The 18,949-nt window shown below is 33.0% G+C and overlaps 1 protein-coding gene across 1 annotated transcript; it reads left to right on the top strand.

Moving 5' to 3' along the window:
* Positions 9,080 to 12,910, top strand: LOC109229484 (probable serine/threonine-protein kinase NAK). The gene is made up of 6 exons (XM_019394941.1): positions 9,080 to 9,500; positions 10,303 to 10,628; positions 10,974 to 11,109; positions 11,201 to 11,343; positions 11,458 to 11,581; positions 12,193 to 12,910. The coding sequence occupies exons 1-6, from the start codon at positions 9,443 to 9,445 to the stop codon at positions 12,654 to 12,656; spliced, it is 1,251 nt and encodes a 416-aa protein (XP_019250486.1). The 5' UTR covers positions 9,080 to 9,442; the 3' UTR covers positions 12,657 to 12,910.

Raw genomic sequence — 18,949 nt, 5'->3', positions numbered from 1 at the left:
CTGGACTCTGCTCAAATCAGCTACTGCTTGTTGAGTCTCACCCCCTCCAACATCTCCAGGATCAATTGGATCACAACTTGGAATAGTAGGACCTGCTGTAGAGATAGGGTTGGGTTAGGGTTAAGTTTATTGCTAGAACCCTTAATTTGAGCATGTGCATCATCCCTCTTCTCCACATTCTCTTCTGCCTGGGCATCATCTTTGTTGTTTTTCCCATTAATACTGATTTCCTCTCCATGTTGATCTTCATCTTCATTCATTGCTTCATTAACATCATCTTCTGATCCTTCATATAAGTCACCTTCATCAAAATCATCTTCCGTTTGATCACACCAAATCCTTCCTCCCACAAAATTGATTTTTTCTTTCAAGTGTTCCTGCTCGGCAATAGCATTAGCGTCCAGTGATTATGATGGGACTTCTTGGCATGACTGGTTCATAGTGACATTATTTCCTCCAAAAGCACGATTTACCCATTGAGTTGTACATTCCCTCACTTCCTTCTATCCTTTCTCCTTAACCGTGTTGGTTTTATTAAGAGCAGTAACATTAGTAATAGCATCAGTAGCTTCCTTAGATGTCCTACTCCCAGGTGAAATAGGATTGAAAACTGGTGCTGCCGGGTTCAAAACTCTCCCAGTTTCCTTAGGAGTAGGTGTATTAGTTTGTTGAGTTTTGCTTGAATCCTCCACTACAACTAGTTAATTGTTATCATCTTTCTCCCCTTCATCATTCTCCAATGCAGAAAATTTATTGGTTGTTTGAATTTGTTGAGCAATAATTCCCAATAATTCCAGTAGCTGGAACAATATCCTTCCCTAAAGTACCTTGAATCTGCTGAGCATTACCATTAACAACTGGAACAATTTCTTTACCAGTTTACCTTGCACCTCACCTTGTTTTGCACCATTCTTCACACGATTATCCCTGACTTCTTTCCACTGTTCTCCTACATTCCCAACTACCTTCCCACTAGATAGGATCATAAAAGGACCCTTTTCTCTATTGTTGTCAGCAGCCTTAGCAGTAGTAGTTTGTTTATCTCGATCACTCTCCACAAATAATTATGGATGTAAGCTCCAACATGTTTCCTCATAGTGGACTTGTAACTTGCGCTCCTTACAGTATTTAGGAATATAATCATATTGGATTTTTACCCATTCAGTTGGAACAGTGCCAGTAGCTTCATCTTCAATATCCATACGAACTCTTTTGGGCAGCTCATTTAACAAATCCACCTGGTCCTTAACTCTAGCACATCTTGGCCTAGTGTTGTTGACAGTGGCCATGTCTAAGTGTAAAGGTGCGCCCACAGCTGAAGCCAATGTAAACAAACACTCCTTGACAAAAAATGTAGGAAGTAAATTTGGAAAAGAAATCCATGCCATAACTTTAGGAGTTTTTTCACCATGTTTAAACTTAGTATCATAAATTAAAGGTCGCATTTGATATTCATACCCATCCTTAGCTTTCAAATAATACACACCTTTGGAAGTGAGATTAGCATAATCCTCCAGTAAAGTTAATCTTATCAAAACATGGAGACTCCAAGCAATCCAATATTACATTCACCCTTCATTCCACATTGAGCAGGAAGAATCCTACGTAGTTCATTCAAATCTGGCCATCCATATGAAAATTTCCCCAGCACTGCATATTGTAATCCCTCAATAATGTTCAATCTTTCCACTTCTGCTTTCGTCCACTTGACTAAAGGTTGTCCATGAAGATACTTAACGTCTTTTATAGCAATTGGCTCGATTGGAATTAAACTGGAAGACGTCGCATGCATGGCAATATTTAATGCATTAGGTTTTAGGATCTTAGAGTAATCTAATGGTTGTGTTATAGGATTAGGAGTTATTGTAGGGTTGGGGGAGGTAGACCAGCCGTTGGAACTAGCTGGCCACCGGCTGGCGCGGCCATGGAAGCTCTTTCTCTCTCTAGTCGCATCAAGAGAGTGAAAATTTGCCAGAGCTTCTCTCTCTAGGCGCAGGCAGCGTTGGGTTTGGTATCAAAGGATTATAGCCTGTTTGGCCAAGTTGTTTTTGGCTAAAAGTGCTTTTTTTTTAGTCAAAAGTGGATTTTTTTTCAAAAATTGAGGTGTCTGACCAAGTTTTTAGAAGGAAAAAAAGTGCTTTTGAAGAGAAGCAGTTTTGGATAAGTAGAAAAAAATACCTTCTCTCCAAAAATACTTTTTTGAAAAGCACTTTTGAGAAAAATACATTTAGAGCCCGTTTGGATTGGCTTATTTTAAGTGCTTTTAAGCCAAAATAGCTTTTAAGTCATTTTATAGTGTTTGGATAAAGTAACAAAAGTGCTTTTAAGCACTTATTTTTAAGCTAAAATGACAAAAATAAGCCAAAAGCTAGAATTCCTAACTCTTGGCTTTTGGCTTAGAAGTCACTTACAACAAGCCCATCCAGACGGGCTCTTAGAAACAGTTTTTAAAAGCTTGATCAAACACTAATTGTTGCTCAGAAGTGCTTTTCAAATTAATTAACCAAACACGAATTGCTTCTCACCAAAGTACTTTTGAGAAAAGCACTTATGAGAAAAGTATTTCTTAAAATAAGTTGATTTTTGCAGCTTGGCCAAACAGGCTAGTAGACTTTCTTGATTTTATTCACTTTCAAATATTTGTTTTTGTAACTTCAAATTTTAAATACTTTCTTTTTCCTGTTCAACCAAACTAGTATACGTACCCGCGTGATGCGCGAATTAATTTAATGGGAAAATGAACGGAGAGCGATAATAAAAAAGATGTATATTGAAGTCAAAATTTAGTGACCGTATTCAAAAGAATTAAACCAAAACACAAATAGATGAATTTCTTTCACTTATTTCAAAAAGCATGTCATTTGTTTGTATTCATTAGTCAAATTGCAGCTTGAATTGATAAACCCTCCATGATTGCATCGAATTTAATTTTTTTTTTTTGGTTTCTCTGTTTGATGTTTGCGTAGCAAAGCTGCTTAATTTAATTATTATTTTTTTAAATTTAAATTATGCATTACGGTTATGAAGGTTTAGCTATACGACAGACTAATCTTTTAAAGGCAAAGCAGCTTGTGATTTTTGCCCGTAAGAGTAGTTTTGGAAGGTTATGCATTATTTTATATAACTTAGAAATTCCAATATTTTATGATTGATAGTAATACAAAATAAGTTTATGCTATTTGGAAGTCATTGATATGGAGAGATTTGTTCTTCGTTTAGTAGTACCCACTATTAATTGATTCCTTCTTTGAGCACACAACTTAGAAAATCATATTGTTTCAAATATCATTACACACCTGGAAGGGTGTGAACTTTTTTTAGCCCACAAAAATATAAGACAGAATGTTGGGAAGTCAATGCTTGTGCCATATTACCCCTTGATAAAACATAACATATAAAAGACTGTACATAACAATTGTACATGATTAAAAACAACTGTATATAAGGCTTGCTAAAATATTTGCTTCCTCATAAACATCTACTGCCAAACAGAATATCAAAAAAATCCTACGTGAAGAATAAAGAACTAAAGTAAGCTTTAATTTGTCACAATGTATAACCACCAAAGTGAATATAAGAAAAATACCTATTCTACTTCTAAGAGACTCATAATGGCAAATAAAGTTGTGAAAACGTATTCCTCTAAATATTTAACTCAAATTGTTATATATGTTTCATGGAGGATAAATTATGACCAAGAAATAGTGATGGAAAATTTTTTATCGAGACTTGGTGATATTTTTATATTTTTGACTTCCTCTAAGTTAGAATTAAAGTAAATGGAGAAGTATCCACAAATCCTATAAATTGAACCATTCCGAAATATTTCTCTGTCATAGCGATAAAAGGGTATAGAGCAACAACAATAGAATCTCCATGACACATTCCCTGTCAAACAGTCCAACCAAATAGAATTCAACTTTCAACGGCAATAAAATTGCAGCAACGAAGAAGGTACACTAACTTCCTATTAATTCAATCACCATATAATTGTAATAGCAGGTGAAAGGGGATAAAGCTTGAGTGATATTAAGTATAAAAATTCAATTAGTTCAAACAACTAATATGTTGCATAAATATATCCCTAACAGAAGGAGTCAAGTAACTAACGATTAAAGTACATATTCTATAAAAAAGATTCTGGATCAATACTTACATTCTTATACTACAATTCAGAACTTGTCCAAATAATAAAAATGTTTCCTTCCAAAACATACTTGACTATGAAAATCCATAATTGAATAGGTAAATTCACTTCACTGCAGCCAATGTTTTTCTTTTTTAACCACTTTGCAAACTTTGTTGCTCAAGAGTTAGACAACTCAGATCGTTATCTAATAATGCCGCAATCTTGTCCTCTTGTCATACGTCTTTAATGGAGACATCATGTCATTATCGTCTAGTAGTTTTCTATAGGAATAAAAAAAATTAACATTCAGATGCTTCGTTTGTTAAAAAAATTCATCATATCCATACTTGTACAGTCATTTAGCCACTATTTTTACATTTAAGCAGAACAAATTAAGCTCGAATAAAGACTTTCTCTGTTCTACTATGATAAGAAAAGAAAGGATCAATTGCAAAACAAATTTGCATTTTTATCAATAAGTTTCATGCAAGTGAGTAAAGTATTTTGTGGTGTATTAACTGAGTTTTAGCATTTCATGATTTACACACAAAACACAATCTTGTGATACAAATATCAATGCAGTTTATTTAATTTTTTAACAACATATATGTTTACTTGCTACCGAATATGAACCCTTAATTCTAGTAATCAAGTTCTTTAGTGAATCCTTCGAAGAATCCGTGTATGTGCAGATCTAAAATTTTATTGTCAAATATATCTATCTGCATATATAAGCAAAATAAGTGTCATTTTAAAGGACAAATTAAAAGTTAGCGAAGTATTTACCTGACATTCCTTCTCTTCATCTACGCTTTGAATAGTATTGAAGTCAAGGTCCTAACAAATATAAAAAAAATTAAGTCTTGAAAAAAGATTTAAATATGAACTAACGTAAATCTACAACTTAAATATGTTTTGATGTTTGTGAGCAATGATCACATACGGTGAAGGCATCTGAATGTGGAGCATGAGTATATTTCTTTATCAGATGCTCCTCATATGTAAGCCTAACAACACTATAAACTTCATCTTGCATCTAAATGTTCGAACTTTTGACAATGACCTTAAACATGAATTTTCTTTCCAGAATATTATTCAACTCTACTGGTTAGGAAGATTCGTCAACATCGCCAGTATTCTAGAAGAAATTTCGGCTTAGAAAATTATTTAAAAACAACTATGAACTTAATTTAGAAAAATACCTCAAGTAATCTTTGCTTCAATTCGTTTGCGGGCTTGCCTATGAGAAACATGGCTTTGCGGTCCCAGAGCAATAGTGAAACTGATCCAGTAGTGTCCATGACCCTAACTTGAAGCATGTACCTAAATACATATTTGATTTGAGATATAACTATATGTTTTGATGGGTTAAGAAAATATAATTTCTGTTATTACCTATTCATTGTTGAGTAATCTTTATTTTTATATTTTTGGTTTGGGCAACGATAATGTTACTACTTTTATCCACCTTCTTTTGACACTTCTTGCCTGAGGTACGACCACCCTCTTAGAAGTTCTAAATTTCCTATACCTGCAATAATTCAACTTGTGATATTGAAAATGAGGATATCATGTTTGTGCAAAAGGAATGATATAAATTATCAATACTTTAAATTAGGCATATTACGATTGTCATTAATCAAAAACCAAAATGCCAACAGAGATATGAATATATGTAGATTAATTTGTGGAAAAATAGTTATTTATATACAATTTTTTTTGATAATTAAAATTATTATTAATCACCAACGAAAATATTACAAAGCATAGCATTGCATTCCCGGCTAGCTGTTCTCTACAAAGAGTATCCAAGACCTAAAACTATCCGTTCTTTCTAACTCGATACATGTATTATCTAACAAAACTCAAAACAAAACACTATGACTACTTTCTTGCATACAACTTTCTTACTAAAGAGATTGAAGAGTAAGTTAAACTAAGCAGATTATCAGCTATTTAGAGTGAAGAAGTAAAACAGCTAAAATATAAAGTCGAAAAAATAATTACAATTATGCTCATATTACATGAAAAAAAGTGGCACCGTCTTTTTTATCCTCATTGTCTAGTGGTGCCAACAATGCCTAGAAATTAAAAAATATACCAAGAGCAGAGCAAAAATCCAGATTTACAAATTAAAAAATAGAGAAGCAAAACGTGATACATACTGTAGTATATCAATGAGAAACATATTTGAGGATATATAAGTTTGGTGCACAAATGCTTTAATCGGGTTATTTTCTACTGATTATCCCATGAATACGCACATATGCAAATTAAAAAGTAGAGTTAGCAGAAAGAATTATAAGACGATAACATATTTTTAATACCTTTTCATCTTGTAGAACCAATTCAATCGGGAAAGTAGCGCTTGAATTGTAACGATCGGGTACTTCCCATAGACGAACAACTCGAACTTTCAACTTCCATTGCATCTTCGAAATTGTTATATCCTTGATTAAATCAATGTGAGTAGTCATATTTTACAAAAACATATATTTTCTTGAATTTTTGATAGTAGTAGAAGATTTGAATATACGAACAGAGTACCATAGAAGTTTTTTTGAGGGATAAATTTGAATCTTTAACCATACTAAACGGTACAATTTGCAATAAAAGATAAAATACAGACCAATTTGTCCTTCACAACAGTTAGGAGTTCTGTGATGCGCACTTGTATAAAAAAAGCTTACATAAGGAGCGGTCTCACTGAACTACAAAAGGTTATTAGTTTACAAAGGAACTGGCTGAATATCACCGGTTAGGATGAGGACCTTTTCTCTTTATTTCCAGTAATGACATACATATGTTTCCAACAATAACAAAAGCTGAGGTCAAAAGCCAATGCAACTATTGGCATCTTCCCAGTTATATTTTCACCGTTTGGTTATTTCCATCATGATATATATATATATATATATATGTGCCAAGAAAAGCAAAATCTGAAGTTAAAAGCAGATGCAAACCATTGGCATCTTTACATTTACACTTTTATCGCAAAACAGGTCTTTTACATTAGTTTTTTAAAATTAATGAAATATGAAATTTGAATTAAATAAAGCACTTTTTTTAAAAAAAAATTACGGTCTTCATAGTTCAAAAGTAGATGATCAAATAATTTTTTAAAATGTATGTTTTAAACTTAGTTAACTTTCAAAAAAATAAAGCTGAAATTTTGAATTAAATAAAGTTGTGTTAATTTTTTCTTTAAAATGTATGTTTTAAACTTAGTTAAAATTGAAAAAAATAAAGCTGAAATTTTGAATTAAATTTGTATTAAAAAAAAATGGATCTTCATGGTTCAAAGTTAAAGAGTAAAAAAAGTATGTTTTAAAATAAGTTAATTTTTTAAAAATAAAGAAATCTGAAATTGTGAACAATTTTTTTTTTCAAATAATTTTATAGCTCCTATTTTTTTGGAGGATTGTCTTAAAGTGCCAAGTGGCATATTCTGATGGTGCCACTTGGCAAAATAAGAATGCTTTTTCTTCTGTTTTTAATTAAATATAGATATAAATATAGATATTTGGCCAAACGCCTATTCTATTTTTTAACAGACAACTGATTCCTTAATAAGACGGACATCGATTACTTAAACAACAACGTTTAATGCATTATGGATAATAGAGAAATACCGTACAACTTTAACCTTAAAATTGTAGATCTCAAGGGACTTTGATAATTACATTATCAAGACATCAAGTAAAGGGCAAAATTTTATTACTCCCTCCGGTCCAAAATAAGTGATTTTTTGGATGTTTTCACACAAATTAAGAAATCTACCTTTTAGCATTAATTAGCAATGGAATTGATCATATTAACCTTTACTATCTCACATAAACACTCCTAACACATACTCCAATACCATTTACTTCAAGGACAACGTAGGAAAAAAATAATTAATTCATTCTTGAAATCTGAAAAAATTACTTATTTTGAACCACAAGAAAAAGGCCAAAACATCACTTATTTTGGACCGGAGGGAGTATAAAAGATTCTCGAAGCTAGTAAAAGACATCTTAATAATCATGCCATGATATCTTTTATGGTACAGTTTTAATAAATCCAAATAAACAATCCAAGATATGACAACCTTAAAAGAAAATCTCACGAGTAAATCTAACAGCTAAACAACTCTAACTAATGTTGAAATTATTTCAGCTTCACCATAAGGATGTGGTGGGATAAATAAATAAAATTTCTCCGTCTTTAATAAGTGATCTCGAATTCGAGGAACTTGAGACCTGAAAATGAAGAAACTTCGGGTGAAAAGTACTTTTATCTTTAATTGCTCATATCTACTCCCTATGTATCAAATTATCTATCGTGTTTTCTAAAAATAGATGTCTCAAATTATCTGTCGTATTACAATTTCAAGACAAAATTAATTATTTTTTTCTTATTTTACCCTTAAAAGTAGTAAATATTCTTGACGACTACTCCTTAATTATGGAGTAAATATTTAGTAAAAATGACATAAGATAACTACTCTAAAGTGCTATTTGTGAATTAGCCAGTGCGTCCTGAAATTTAGTTTTTCAGGACAAAATGTCCTGAAGTTGAGATATTTAATTTAAAATTTTCGGACAAAATAAGTACTGGCTAGTCTCTAAATAGCATCGTGAGAATGACTATATGTGCACTTGCCCCAAATATTTATCGTAAGATATAAATAAGGATAAAATAGTCAAAAATCACTTATAATTAATATTTTCTTAAGGGAGTAAAAGAAAAATACAGACAAATAATTTGAGACCGAGGAAGTCATCCGAATTTGAATTTAATCGGATAAATCAATTTCAGCTGTAAACAAGCTTCATTGATCATTTACTGATCAACTAATAAAGCTACTTTAGGAGTAGTAAGTAAAACTTTTCCCATATTTTTGAGTATCTTGGTCCTACTACAAGACCAAGTCAACCTTCTATGGCTTTTAGTAAAATGGTCAAAAAAAGGCTTCTTCTAAGAAAACCAATAGAGAATCAAGAAAGCAATAAAAATCTCCTTTTCACCTGTTATTTTCTTTGACATAAATTTAGTTCAAGCCCACAAATTGAAAAATGATTACAACCCCAGTTCAGTAGAGAAAGTTTGCGACTTCCATTGGCTTTCCTACTACTTTATATTTACAACTAAGCTATTTGCTTTGGAGAAATACAATACAAGCATTAGATAAAAATGAAAAAATTGTGAGTTCATATTGGATCTAAATTTGGTTCTCTGAGCATGTTGCTATGAATTCTTGAAGTTGGTGGTTATTTGTTTTTTTAGCTTGTGGTGCTATAAAGTTAGAATCTTTTTGAGGTTTTTGCTCTAATGGGGATTTGTTTGAGCAACCAAATCAAAGCTGAGACTACAATTTTTACTGGTACAGGTATTTCACTTCAACCATCTTCTTTTAGAATTTGATTCTGTACCATTTCTGTATTTTCTTGTGCTTTGGGGGGGGGGGGGGAGACCAGAAAGACTAAAGTATGGCCTTATTTGGTTTTGGCACTATTATTTTTTTTTTCAGTATATTCCCTTGTTTTTGGTTACTTGTATGCTCTAGTGGTACTATAAGGACTTCAACTTAACCAGAGGTGATCCTTGGGTATGAAATCGCCTTAGTTAGGAAGCGCTTTACCCAATGTGGGACTTTCCGGCGCGAATCCGGATTAGTCGGACCCCAATGCGGGTATCGGACACCGGACACCAGTTGAGAAACAAAAAAAACAAAGCTTCAACTTAGTGCTCCTGAAGTTCAATTTGGTTAATTCTGGCTCTATATGGTTCAAATGATTTGCTTGCTTCAAGAAATGAAAAAAAAATAGAAGAAGGAAGAAGAAAGAAAGGTAAATCAAAAACAGAAGGATGCCGTTAAAGTTGCTAGGAGCTTGCCAAAAATATATATAAATAAATAATAAAGAAATGGTAGAGCTAGAGGATAAGGAAGAGAATTCGAGAAGCAGATTGATTGGATTTTGCATGGTAAGTTATGGTGTCATGAAAAATACAGATTGCAGATTTGCAAAGGCTTTGCTTCCAACTACAGTAATAATGTTGTTGTGAACTGTTTTGTTATGTATATGGAAAATTTTGAGCTGCAAAGATAGTAGTACTTGGCTTTTGTATGTGCATTTCATTTATTGTTCTTAGGTGTCATTTGATTGCAATGTATAAATGGATTCTGTCAGGGATTGGTTCGAGAAATGTCAGTGCAAATGGTACTGAGACTAGTACTTCATATAGCAAATGGTCATCAGGTTCCGTACCCCCCACTCCCCGTAGTGAGGGTGAGATCTTGCAGTCATCCAACTTGAGGAGTTTTACTTTCAATGAACTTCGAGCAGCCACTAGAAACTTCCGTCCTGACAGTGTAGTAGGAGAGGGAGGTTTTGGTTCTGTTTTCAAGGGGTGGGTTGATGAGCAAACTCTTGTAGCATCAAAGCCCGGTGCTGGCATTGTGATAGCTGTGAAGAAGTTAAATCAAGAAGGTTTGCAGGGGCACCGGGAATGGCTGGTGAGAGCAATTTCGCCACTTGGATTTACAACATGATCTTAGAATTAATCCTCTTCTGAAGTTTGTTATGTACGAACGAAAGAATGTAATTTTGAACTATTATTACGTCGCCTATCTGCATGCTTCATTATGAAAATCGTACGTACTTAATTACTGACTTTGCATGGTACTTCATAGTAGAATTGGGGTAAATATATGGTCAATAATGTTAGTATCAGTGAGTAGGATTACTTAATTTGCATCTAGTTCACAGTATGAATTTATAATTTTCCAATTCAAGACAGCTAATATTGCAAGCAGGGTAGCTGAATGTCTTTATGTTCTTGAACTTACAAATAATTGCAGGCTGAGATAAATTATCTTGGTCAACTACGTCATCCGAATCTTGTAAAATTGGTTGGTTATTGCTTAGAAGATGATCACAGGCTTCTAGTCTACGAGTTCATGCCTAAGGGTAGCATGGAGAATCATTTATTCAGGAGTACGTTCTGAATCTCTCTCATATGCTGCCAGTTGTTTGATTATCGGTCAGGCTTGTCAGATCTTAATATTAAATGAGGTTTTTGATTCAGGAGGTTCATACTTTCAGCCACTTTCTTGGAGCCTCCGTATGAAAATAGCCCTCGGTGCCGCGAGGGGCCTTGCATTTCTTCACAATGCTGAAACAAGTGTTATATACAGGGACTTCAAGACTTCTAATATCCTGCTTGACTCGGTATGTATATCGCATGTTTAAGGGTCACTTAGCTTTCCTTCATTCTCTTTGACCATGGATACGTAAATGCTATTGCTGATTTGATGCATTTGCTTTCATACGTTATATCTACAGAACTACAATGCCAAGCTTTCTGATTTTGGGTTGGCTAGGGATGGTCCAACTGGTGACAAAAGCCATGTCTCTACGAGGGTAATGGGAACATATGGATATGCTGCTCCAGAGTATCTATCCACAGGTTTGTTGTTCATGCCGCTCAGTTCCTCTCCTTTATTTTTCCATATGATGACATTATTTGTATTGTTCCTTTTTGATGGTGGTGTCAAGTTGCATAAGATGAATTTCGCATGTTACATTCTCATCAACTCCTGTTGACCTGCAAATGTACTCTAATTTAGAGGTCATCTGAATTGATGAGAGCATTAAGTTGTGCCGATTTTACTTGTGTATTAAATAGACAGTAGCTGCATTTTACATAACTTCATTGTTGTACATTGAAAATATCTTGCTCTTGCAGTTACATGAAAATTTGTACGATTTCCATGTTTATTACTCCCTCTGTTCCATTTTATATGACACCCTTCCTTTTTTAGTCTTTCTAAAAAGAAAGACATTTTTTTATGTTTGGATACACTTTAACTTTAAACTTCCCATTTTATCCTTAATGACATGCTCTAATATCCATAAAAATATCGTGACATATTTAAAGATCCGTGCTCGTTCTTTCTTAAATTTTATGACCAGTCAACTGCAACGGACGGAGTAACTATAACTGTCACTATTCACTGCTCATTGTAATACAATGGCACATCTAGTTTCTGACCTCCATATGTTTCTCTTATTTGGAAGGTCATCTTACTGCCAAGAGTGATGTATACAGCTTCGGGGTCGTTCTCTTGGAAATTCTATCAGGTAAGAAAGCAATAGACAAGAATAGACCAACAGGGGAACACAGTCTTGTTGGGTGGTCAAGACCTTATTTGACAAGCAAACGTAGAGTTTTCCGTGTTCTAGATTCCCGGCTTGAAGGACAATATTCGCTCACTCGTGCCCTTAAGGTAGCAAACCTTGCTCTTCAGTGCCTAGCCATGGACCCCAAGTTAAGACCAACAATGGACGAGGTGGTAACAGCTCTAGAGCAGCTTCAGGAATCCAAAGATACAGCGAAAAATGATGCTAACAAGGATCAGCAGTTAAATCGGCTTAGCAGTCAATCAAGTAGTGAATTCAACAGGTCATGCAGAAGCAGTTCAGAAGAGACTCCCCGTGCAGCAAATTATCCTCGACCTTCAGCTTCGCTTCGTTCTATCTAAAAGACAGAAGTAACACACTTGGCGCGCCAGGTACTAACATCCAATTTTAAGGAACTTCTGGCATGTAAGTGTACCAACATATTCGACATGTACGGTTTTTTTCTGTTTTCTTTGTCAAACGGCTGTTGAAATGAGGATTCATGAGATGTATAATGTATTGCAAGTAAAATTTTTGTTGTCTTGGAAGTGCAGAGTTTTGCTGTAATAAGTTGTTTTTCACGAGTTTAATATCAGTATTAAAGATATTAAAGAAATTTTACCCTGTACAAGTCACTAACAAAGAAAATAAGACAGGTTTACCTACTACAACAAGTTAAAATATATTGAATTGTAGTATAAAGATTTTCTTTACCGTACCTTTAATGCGTGTAAGCTATATTCGGATTTGTTTTTCACTTGATCAGCATGTGATGCAGAGGCGCACCTATGCTTTGAGTAGAGGGGTTACTGGACCCCATTAACCTCGGCAAAAATTCGACATATATGTGTATATATGTTGAAAATGGTTATATTTCATTTGGAACCCTTAAGATCAAAAGTCCAATGGGCGCACTAATTGAGCAATCGGCTCATGTGCCCCGCTACCTTCAAATCTTGAGTTCAGCTTGTAACCTTGAATCAGAACTTGAGAAAAGTAGGTATTATTAATGAAAATGACAAAATGAGTTGTACTTCGATTTTTCTTGATACTAGCTAAGGATTAAAATAATACATTGATAACTTGCCTTAACAGTATAAAACCATCACCATTTCCTTTACCCCTAGACAACCAAATCTTACACCTTTATTTTCTTTAAGAATTGTTTATTGACAGAATTACATTTTATGTCAGTTGGCCCAATTTCAGAACAAAAATTAGCCCATGTTTTGGAACTTTACCCGGCATAATTCATTTTGCAAATAATGCATAGCCCATTTTCATTGGTTAACCTAGTCTCCTTTATCCTTCTTTTGTCTTTCTTCAACTTTTCACCAAAACCTATATCCAAATGCTTCTTCCTCTTTTAGCTGCAACAGTCATTCTCTCATTCAACCTAACAGGAAGGCCTTTTCCATTACTGTAATAAACATCTCCTCAAGGAGACTAAATCGCTATTTCTATTTGGAGTCCTCTTTTTTTTTTTTTGTGCAATGTGAATTTTTTTAAGACAAAATACGTTTATCCTCCATTAATAATTTTTTGTTTCTTCTCAAATTGCTGGAAAGAGGTTGAAGAGTTGCAGACATCCTCAATTTTTTTCCTTCAATTTTCAAGGTAAATAGGTCGACGATGAAGTCAGTGAAATCATCGGAGAATGAAAAAGAGGTCTTGTGTTGTATTCAGACAATTTTCAAGTTCTTCAGATGATGTTCCAGTTTTATCTTCTTTTATAAAACAATTCCATCTCCATCTTTTCTCCTCTTTAATTTTCAGATCTAACTTCCACTGAAAAACTCTCTTTTGATATTTTGATACTGAAATAGAGGTGTAATATTGAACATAAGATGTGTTCTGGTATAAATATTGCATAACCACTATTTATACACACTTATACATTATTGTATAATTGTGTATAAATGTGTATAATTATGTTTAAATATATATAATTATATATAAATGTATATATATGTTCATAACATCACTTATATTCTTCTTCTCTTTCTCTTATTCTTTTGATATACATTATTATACATTCCATATACAAGTTTATACATAGTTATACATCATTATACATGTACTGCATATTTATAATCAAATTAATTTTTTTTTTCATGTTTTCTTCCTTTTTCTGGAATAATTCATGTATAAATCTACTTTCCTTGTTGATTCTCCGCCAAATCACGAACTTGCAACAATTGTTTCTAAATTTTACCATATAAGTAGAATCAACGAAAAATTGGGGGACAATTTGCAGCAGTAAAAACAAATTGGGGGAGAAATTATACGACAGAAGAATTAGAAAATCTCATGACTTCATCTAAATAAGATAATTATCCTGATTAAACTCTGTTGCCGAATAAAAAAAGCTAGAAAATACTCTTTTTTCAAATATTAGCCGAATATTTTTGGGCTACAGATTTATAAAGTTATGACTGTGCTATTATATTGGGGCTTTGACACAGTTACCCACAAAAACAAAATTATTTACTCTAGTCTACCCATAAACTTATTACATTTCCTACTCATATTAGTTTTTGTAGGGAATTTTCTCTTTATTCTCTAATTCTTTTTTATTTCTATGCTTCTTTTCTTTTCTCCTTTTCTTTTTTCTCGTTTTCTTCTTATTTTTTCTTTTTTCCTATTCTAATTTCATTTGACTTCTTTTTTTTATATTCTTTTTCTCTTCATAATCTAATTTCATTTACTATTTTCTCTATTTTTTACTATTCTTTTTTTATATATTATTACTAAAGAAAAATCAAATTGTGTACCAATTAAATGTAGCTAATACGATCAAAAAAATATTAACTAACATTTGATACCAGTATAGTATATAGTTATACCAACAGGGTATACAATTGTACGCAAAGAGTTAAAAATAGTTTAATTCAATTATTAAACTGAAATAATATTTTCTAAAAGGATCTAATTGTAAGAGTATACCGTTACATTATATAGCATACTATAATTTTTTTTTTTTTTGCATTTTTAATTTGCCGCTCACGCTAGGTAAAAGCTTAAAACAAATTAAAAGGGAAAAGGCAAGTGAATTTACGGGTAATAAGTATACTATTATAGTATATTGTATACTATTACAACATATTGTTACAATATCTTGCATATTATTACAGTATACCATAACAATATATTTGTATACTATAATGGTATACTGTTATAGTATAACTATATACTCCCATAGTATATTAGTATACTGTAGCGGTATACTGTTAGGTAAAGTGTTCTTCTTCGATTATTAATGTAGTTGTGTTCTTCTTCGATTTTCAACTGAAAATTTCGATCTCAATCACCTCAAATCAGCTCCAGTCTCGACCAAACTGACTCAACATTTAGTTACAGTTGCCAATCGATATTTTAATCACACCAGTCAAAATCTAATCAAACAATTACAAACTCGACAAATGCAATTTATGATTTTCAAGTTTCAAGGTCTTTCAATGGTTGATCTAATTTTTCTTACAATAAATCACAATGAACTTCTCAAAGGATATTAGAAATAGTTATTTGTAACATTGCACGTACAAAATAGTTATTTAGCTTATCATTAAACCATATCAAATCTCACTCATTAAAATCACAATAAAAAAAACTGGACAGTGACTCGAACAAACACAAACACTACGAGAAAATATGAGATATGTAAGACGGAGATAGTATTTTTGTTGCTGGAAGAAGAAACAAGAAGAAGGGAAAGGGGAAAGGGAAGCTTTAAGGAGGAGAAAGGTTGGTATGGCAATTGAGAAATGAGTGGACGGCTAATAATTTTAGTTGGGTTAGGTAGGTATAGTAATTATTATTAAAATGGGTAAAACCGAGTTATTATTTTGGGTTTAGTGGGTAATTAGTGTAATTTCCTCTATTATATTGCAAGTCACATGTATGAATTGTATTTATATGAAATTATCCCTTGTTTATTTGGATTGGTCTCCCCACCGTTATAAAAGAAGACGAAAAGAAGGGAGAGAAAATTGACTTTAGCGTTGATTTGGTCAAATCTAATACATCAACTAATTATAAAGTTGTCTGAAATAGTCAACTGTTTTGCACCTTTTGGAAGCGATGTATATAAGACTAAATCCATGATAATAAATTAATCTATTGTTTCATTGAAAAAAATTAATCTGTTGGAGGTTTGGTTAAATTAAATCCAACTATGAGTCGTTGAAGAGTTAAAAGACGGGAAAAGAAAGGGAAAAAAAATATTCTAACCTAATTACGTGTGCATTAAAATTTAAAACTGCTATTTCATTAAATTTTGGCTAAAAAATCAGATCATAGATTTTCTTTGAAATCTCCTTTGGGGTAGTCCCTGAATAGTTTACTGCAAGAAAGTTAGAAAAGTATTTTTGGTGCTACTGAAATCAGATCTATACTGAAGTTAATGTCCTAAACTAATTATGTAATCTATACTAGCGGAGCCAGAATTTGAACTTTATAGGTTTTATATTTTAGGATCGCAATATCATGTGTTAGTAATTGAGTTTTAAATTTAATTTTTATATATATTTAGTGAATTTCTTAATACAAATACAAGGTTTGAATTAAAGCTATTGAGTTTTAATTTCAATTTATATATGTATAGGTTTGGACTAAAGCTATTGGATCGGCCGAACCTGTAGCTAACCTTCTAGCGGCGCACCTATTATAGGCATCTAGCGTATTTGTCTGGATCATCGGTTGAAGAGAGCCATACGTTATTTGACGTTCCTATATAATTATTATAAGTACTAATAAAAGACTAGTTCTTTTCTGTTCTTTTCTGTCACCTAGGGAGGAACACTGCTCTTGAATTAATACTCGAACTAATTTAGTTAGTTAATCTCATCGTGAAGAAAGAGGTTTGTGCATTTCTTAATTACTTATAAGATTGTCATCTTCCTAGTAATTGTCCAACATTGTGCATGCATGATGTTCCTCTTTATATTTCTTTGTTAACCTTAGCTTCGGCATAAAACTGGGTGATTCGCAAGCAAGGATTAATCGCATCTGGATAAGTAGGTTTCCCTTTGAATTTTTCGTAGTGAACTTATGTGAGATATATTACGCCAATCGCTAGATTTGATATCTTTGAACCGTCAAACTTTGGTGTATACCTAGACAACCATAAGTCACACAATCAACCATTAACCGTCTTTGGTTCTCATTGTTGTATTCGTTTCATCCATAAATACCACCTGGTTTTATAAGTGCGTAGAAAACTGGCCTTTCAAAACTCTCTTTGAAGTGGCTAACACTTCACCACTTACAAAGGTGATTCCTAAACGTGTCATTCCGTAGATACACTATTTGATATATCATATATCAAATTTAGAAACAATTAAAAAGCCTTAATGCTTTATCTTTGGTATTGAACATTATCTCATAACGAGAATGGACCAAAAAATTTTAGTTGACAATGTTGAACCGTCATTAATGACTTGTTTGATCTCCTTGAACCTAGATCTTGGGATCTCCAGTCTTCTAGGTAGATTTACCGCCACAATGACTTGTCCTCGGCCATAGTCCCATTCCTCCCAATGATTTTTTAACTACCTCTCTAGGTAGGCCTTTCGTAAGTGGGCCATAGTCAATCGTGATAATTCCTCTATAGAGTAATTGACTAACGGTTTTATGTCTTCATCGTATATAACGAGATTTACCGTTATACATAACGCTCCCAGCCCTTCCAATTTCCGCCTGACTATCACAATGTATGCATATTGGTGCCAATTGTTTGGGGCAAAATAGAATACCTTCCACAAAATTTCGAAGCCATTTAGCTTCTTCAATGGCTTTATCTAATGCTATGAACTCAGCCTCCATTGTAGAACGGGCAATACAAGTTTGTTAGGATGACTTCCAAGATACCGCTCCTCTACCAATAGTGAATACATATCCACTTGTGAAATTAGAATTAGTTGAACCGATGATCCAATTTGCATCACAGTATCCCTCAATCACCGCATGATATTTACTGTAGTGCAAAGCAAAGTCTTGGGTATGTTTTAAGTATCCCAAAACTCGTTTCATCACCATCCAATAAGATTGACCTGGATTACTCGTGTATCGACTAAATTTACTTATAGCACAAGCTATATCTGGTCGAGTACAATTCATGATATACATTAAACATCCCAACACACGAGCATAATCCAATTATGATTTGCTTTGGCCTTTGTTCTTTTCAAGTGCAAGATTCGCGTTAATTGGAGTCTTTGCAACTTTAAAATCTAAGTGCTTGAATTTTTCAAGAACTGTTTTAATGTATTGAGATTGTGACAATGCTAAACTTTGAGGTGTCTTATGGATCTTAATACCCAAGATTAAATCAGCAACTCCAAAGTCTTTCATATTAAACTTGCTAATTAGCATACGCTTAGTTGCATTTATGTTGGAAATCATTACTCATTATTAGCATATCATCCACATATAAGTAAACAATGACTATGTGATTTGAAATATTTTTTATGTAAACATATTTATCACATTCATTTATAAACCATTTGACAACATTGTCTGGTCAAATTTCGCATGCCATTGTTTGGGTGATTATTTTAGTTCGTAAAACGACTTAACAAGTCTACCTTCTTTTCTTTTCCCCGAACCACAAACCCTTCAGGTTGTTCCATATGAATTTCTTCCTAAAAGTCTCCAT

Source organism: Nicotiana attenuata, chromosome 7 (assembly GCF_001879085.1).
Source record: "Nicotiana attenuata strain UT chromosome 7, NIATTr2, whole genome shotgun sequence".
NCBI classification, from domain to species: Eukaryota; Viridiplantae; Streptophyta; class Magnoliopsida; order Solanales; family Solanaceae; genus Nicotiana; species Nicotiana attenuata.
This window is presented reverse-complemented; position numbering and strand designations above follow the sequence as displayed.

Bases quoted from the DNA above. Each gene is read 5' to 3' on its own strand.
- LOC109229484 (XM_019394941.1), top strand. From the start codon at position 9,443: ATGGGGATTTGTTTGAGCAACCAAATCAAAGCTGAGACTACAATTTTT. The intron at 10,629-10,973 runs GTGAGAGCAATT...AAATAATTGCAG, and splicing joins AGGGGCACCGGGAATGGCTG to GCTGAGATAAATTATCTTGG. The intron at 11,110-11,200 runs GTACGTTCTGAA...TTTTTGATTCAG, and splicing joins GGAGAATCATTTATTCAGGA to GAGGTTCATACTTTCAGCCA.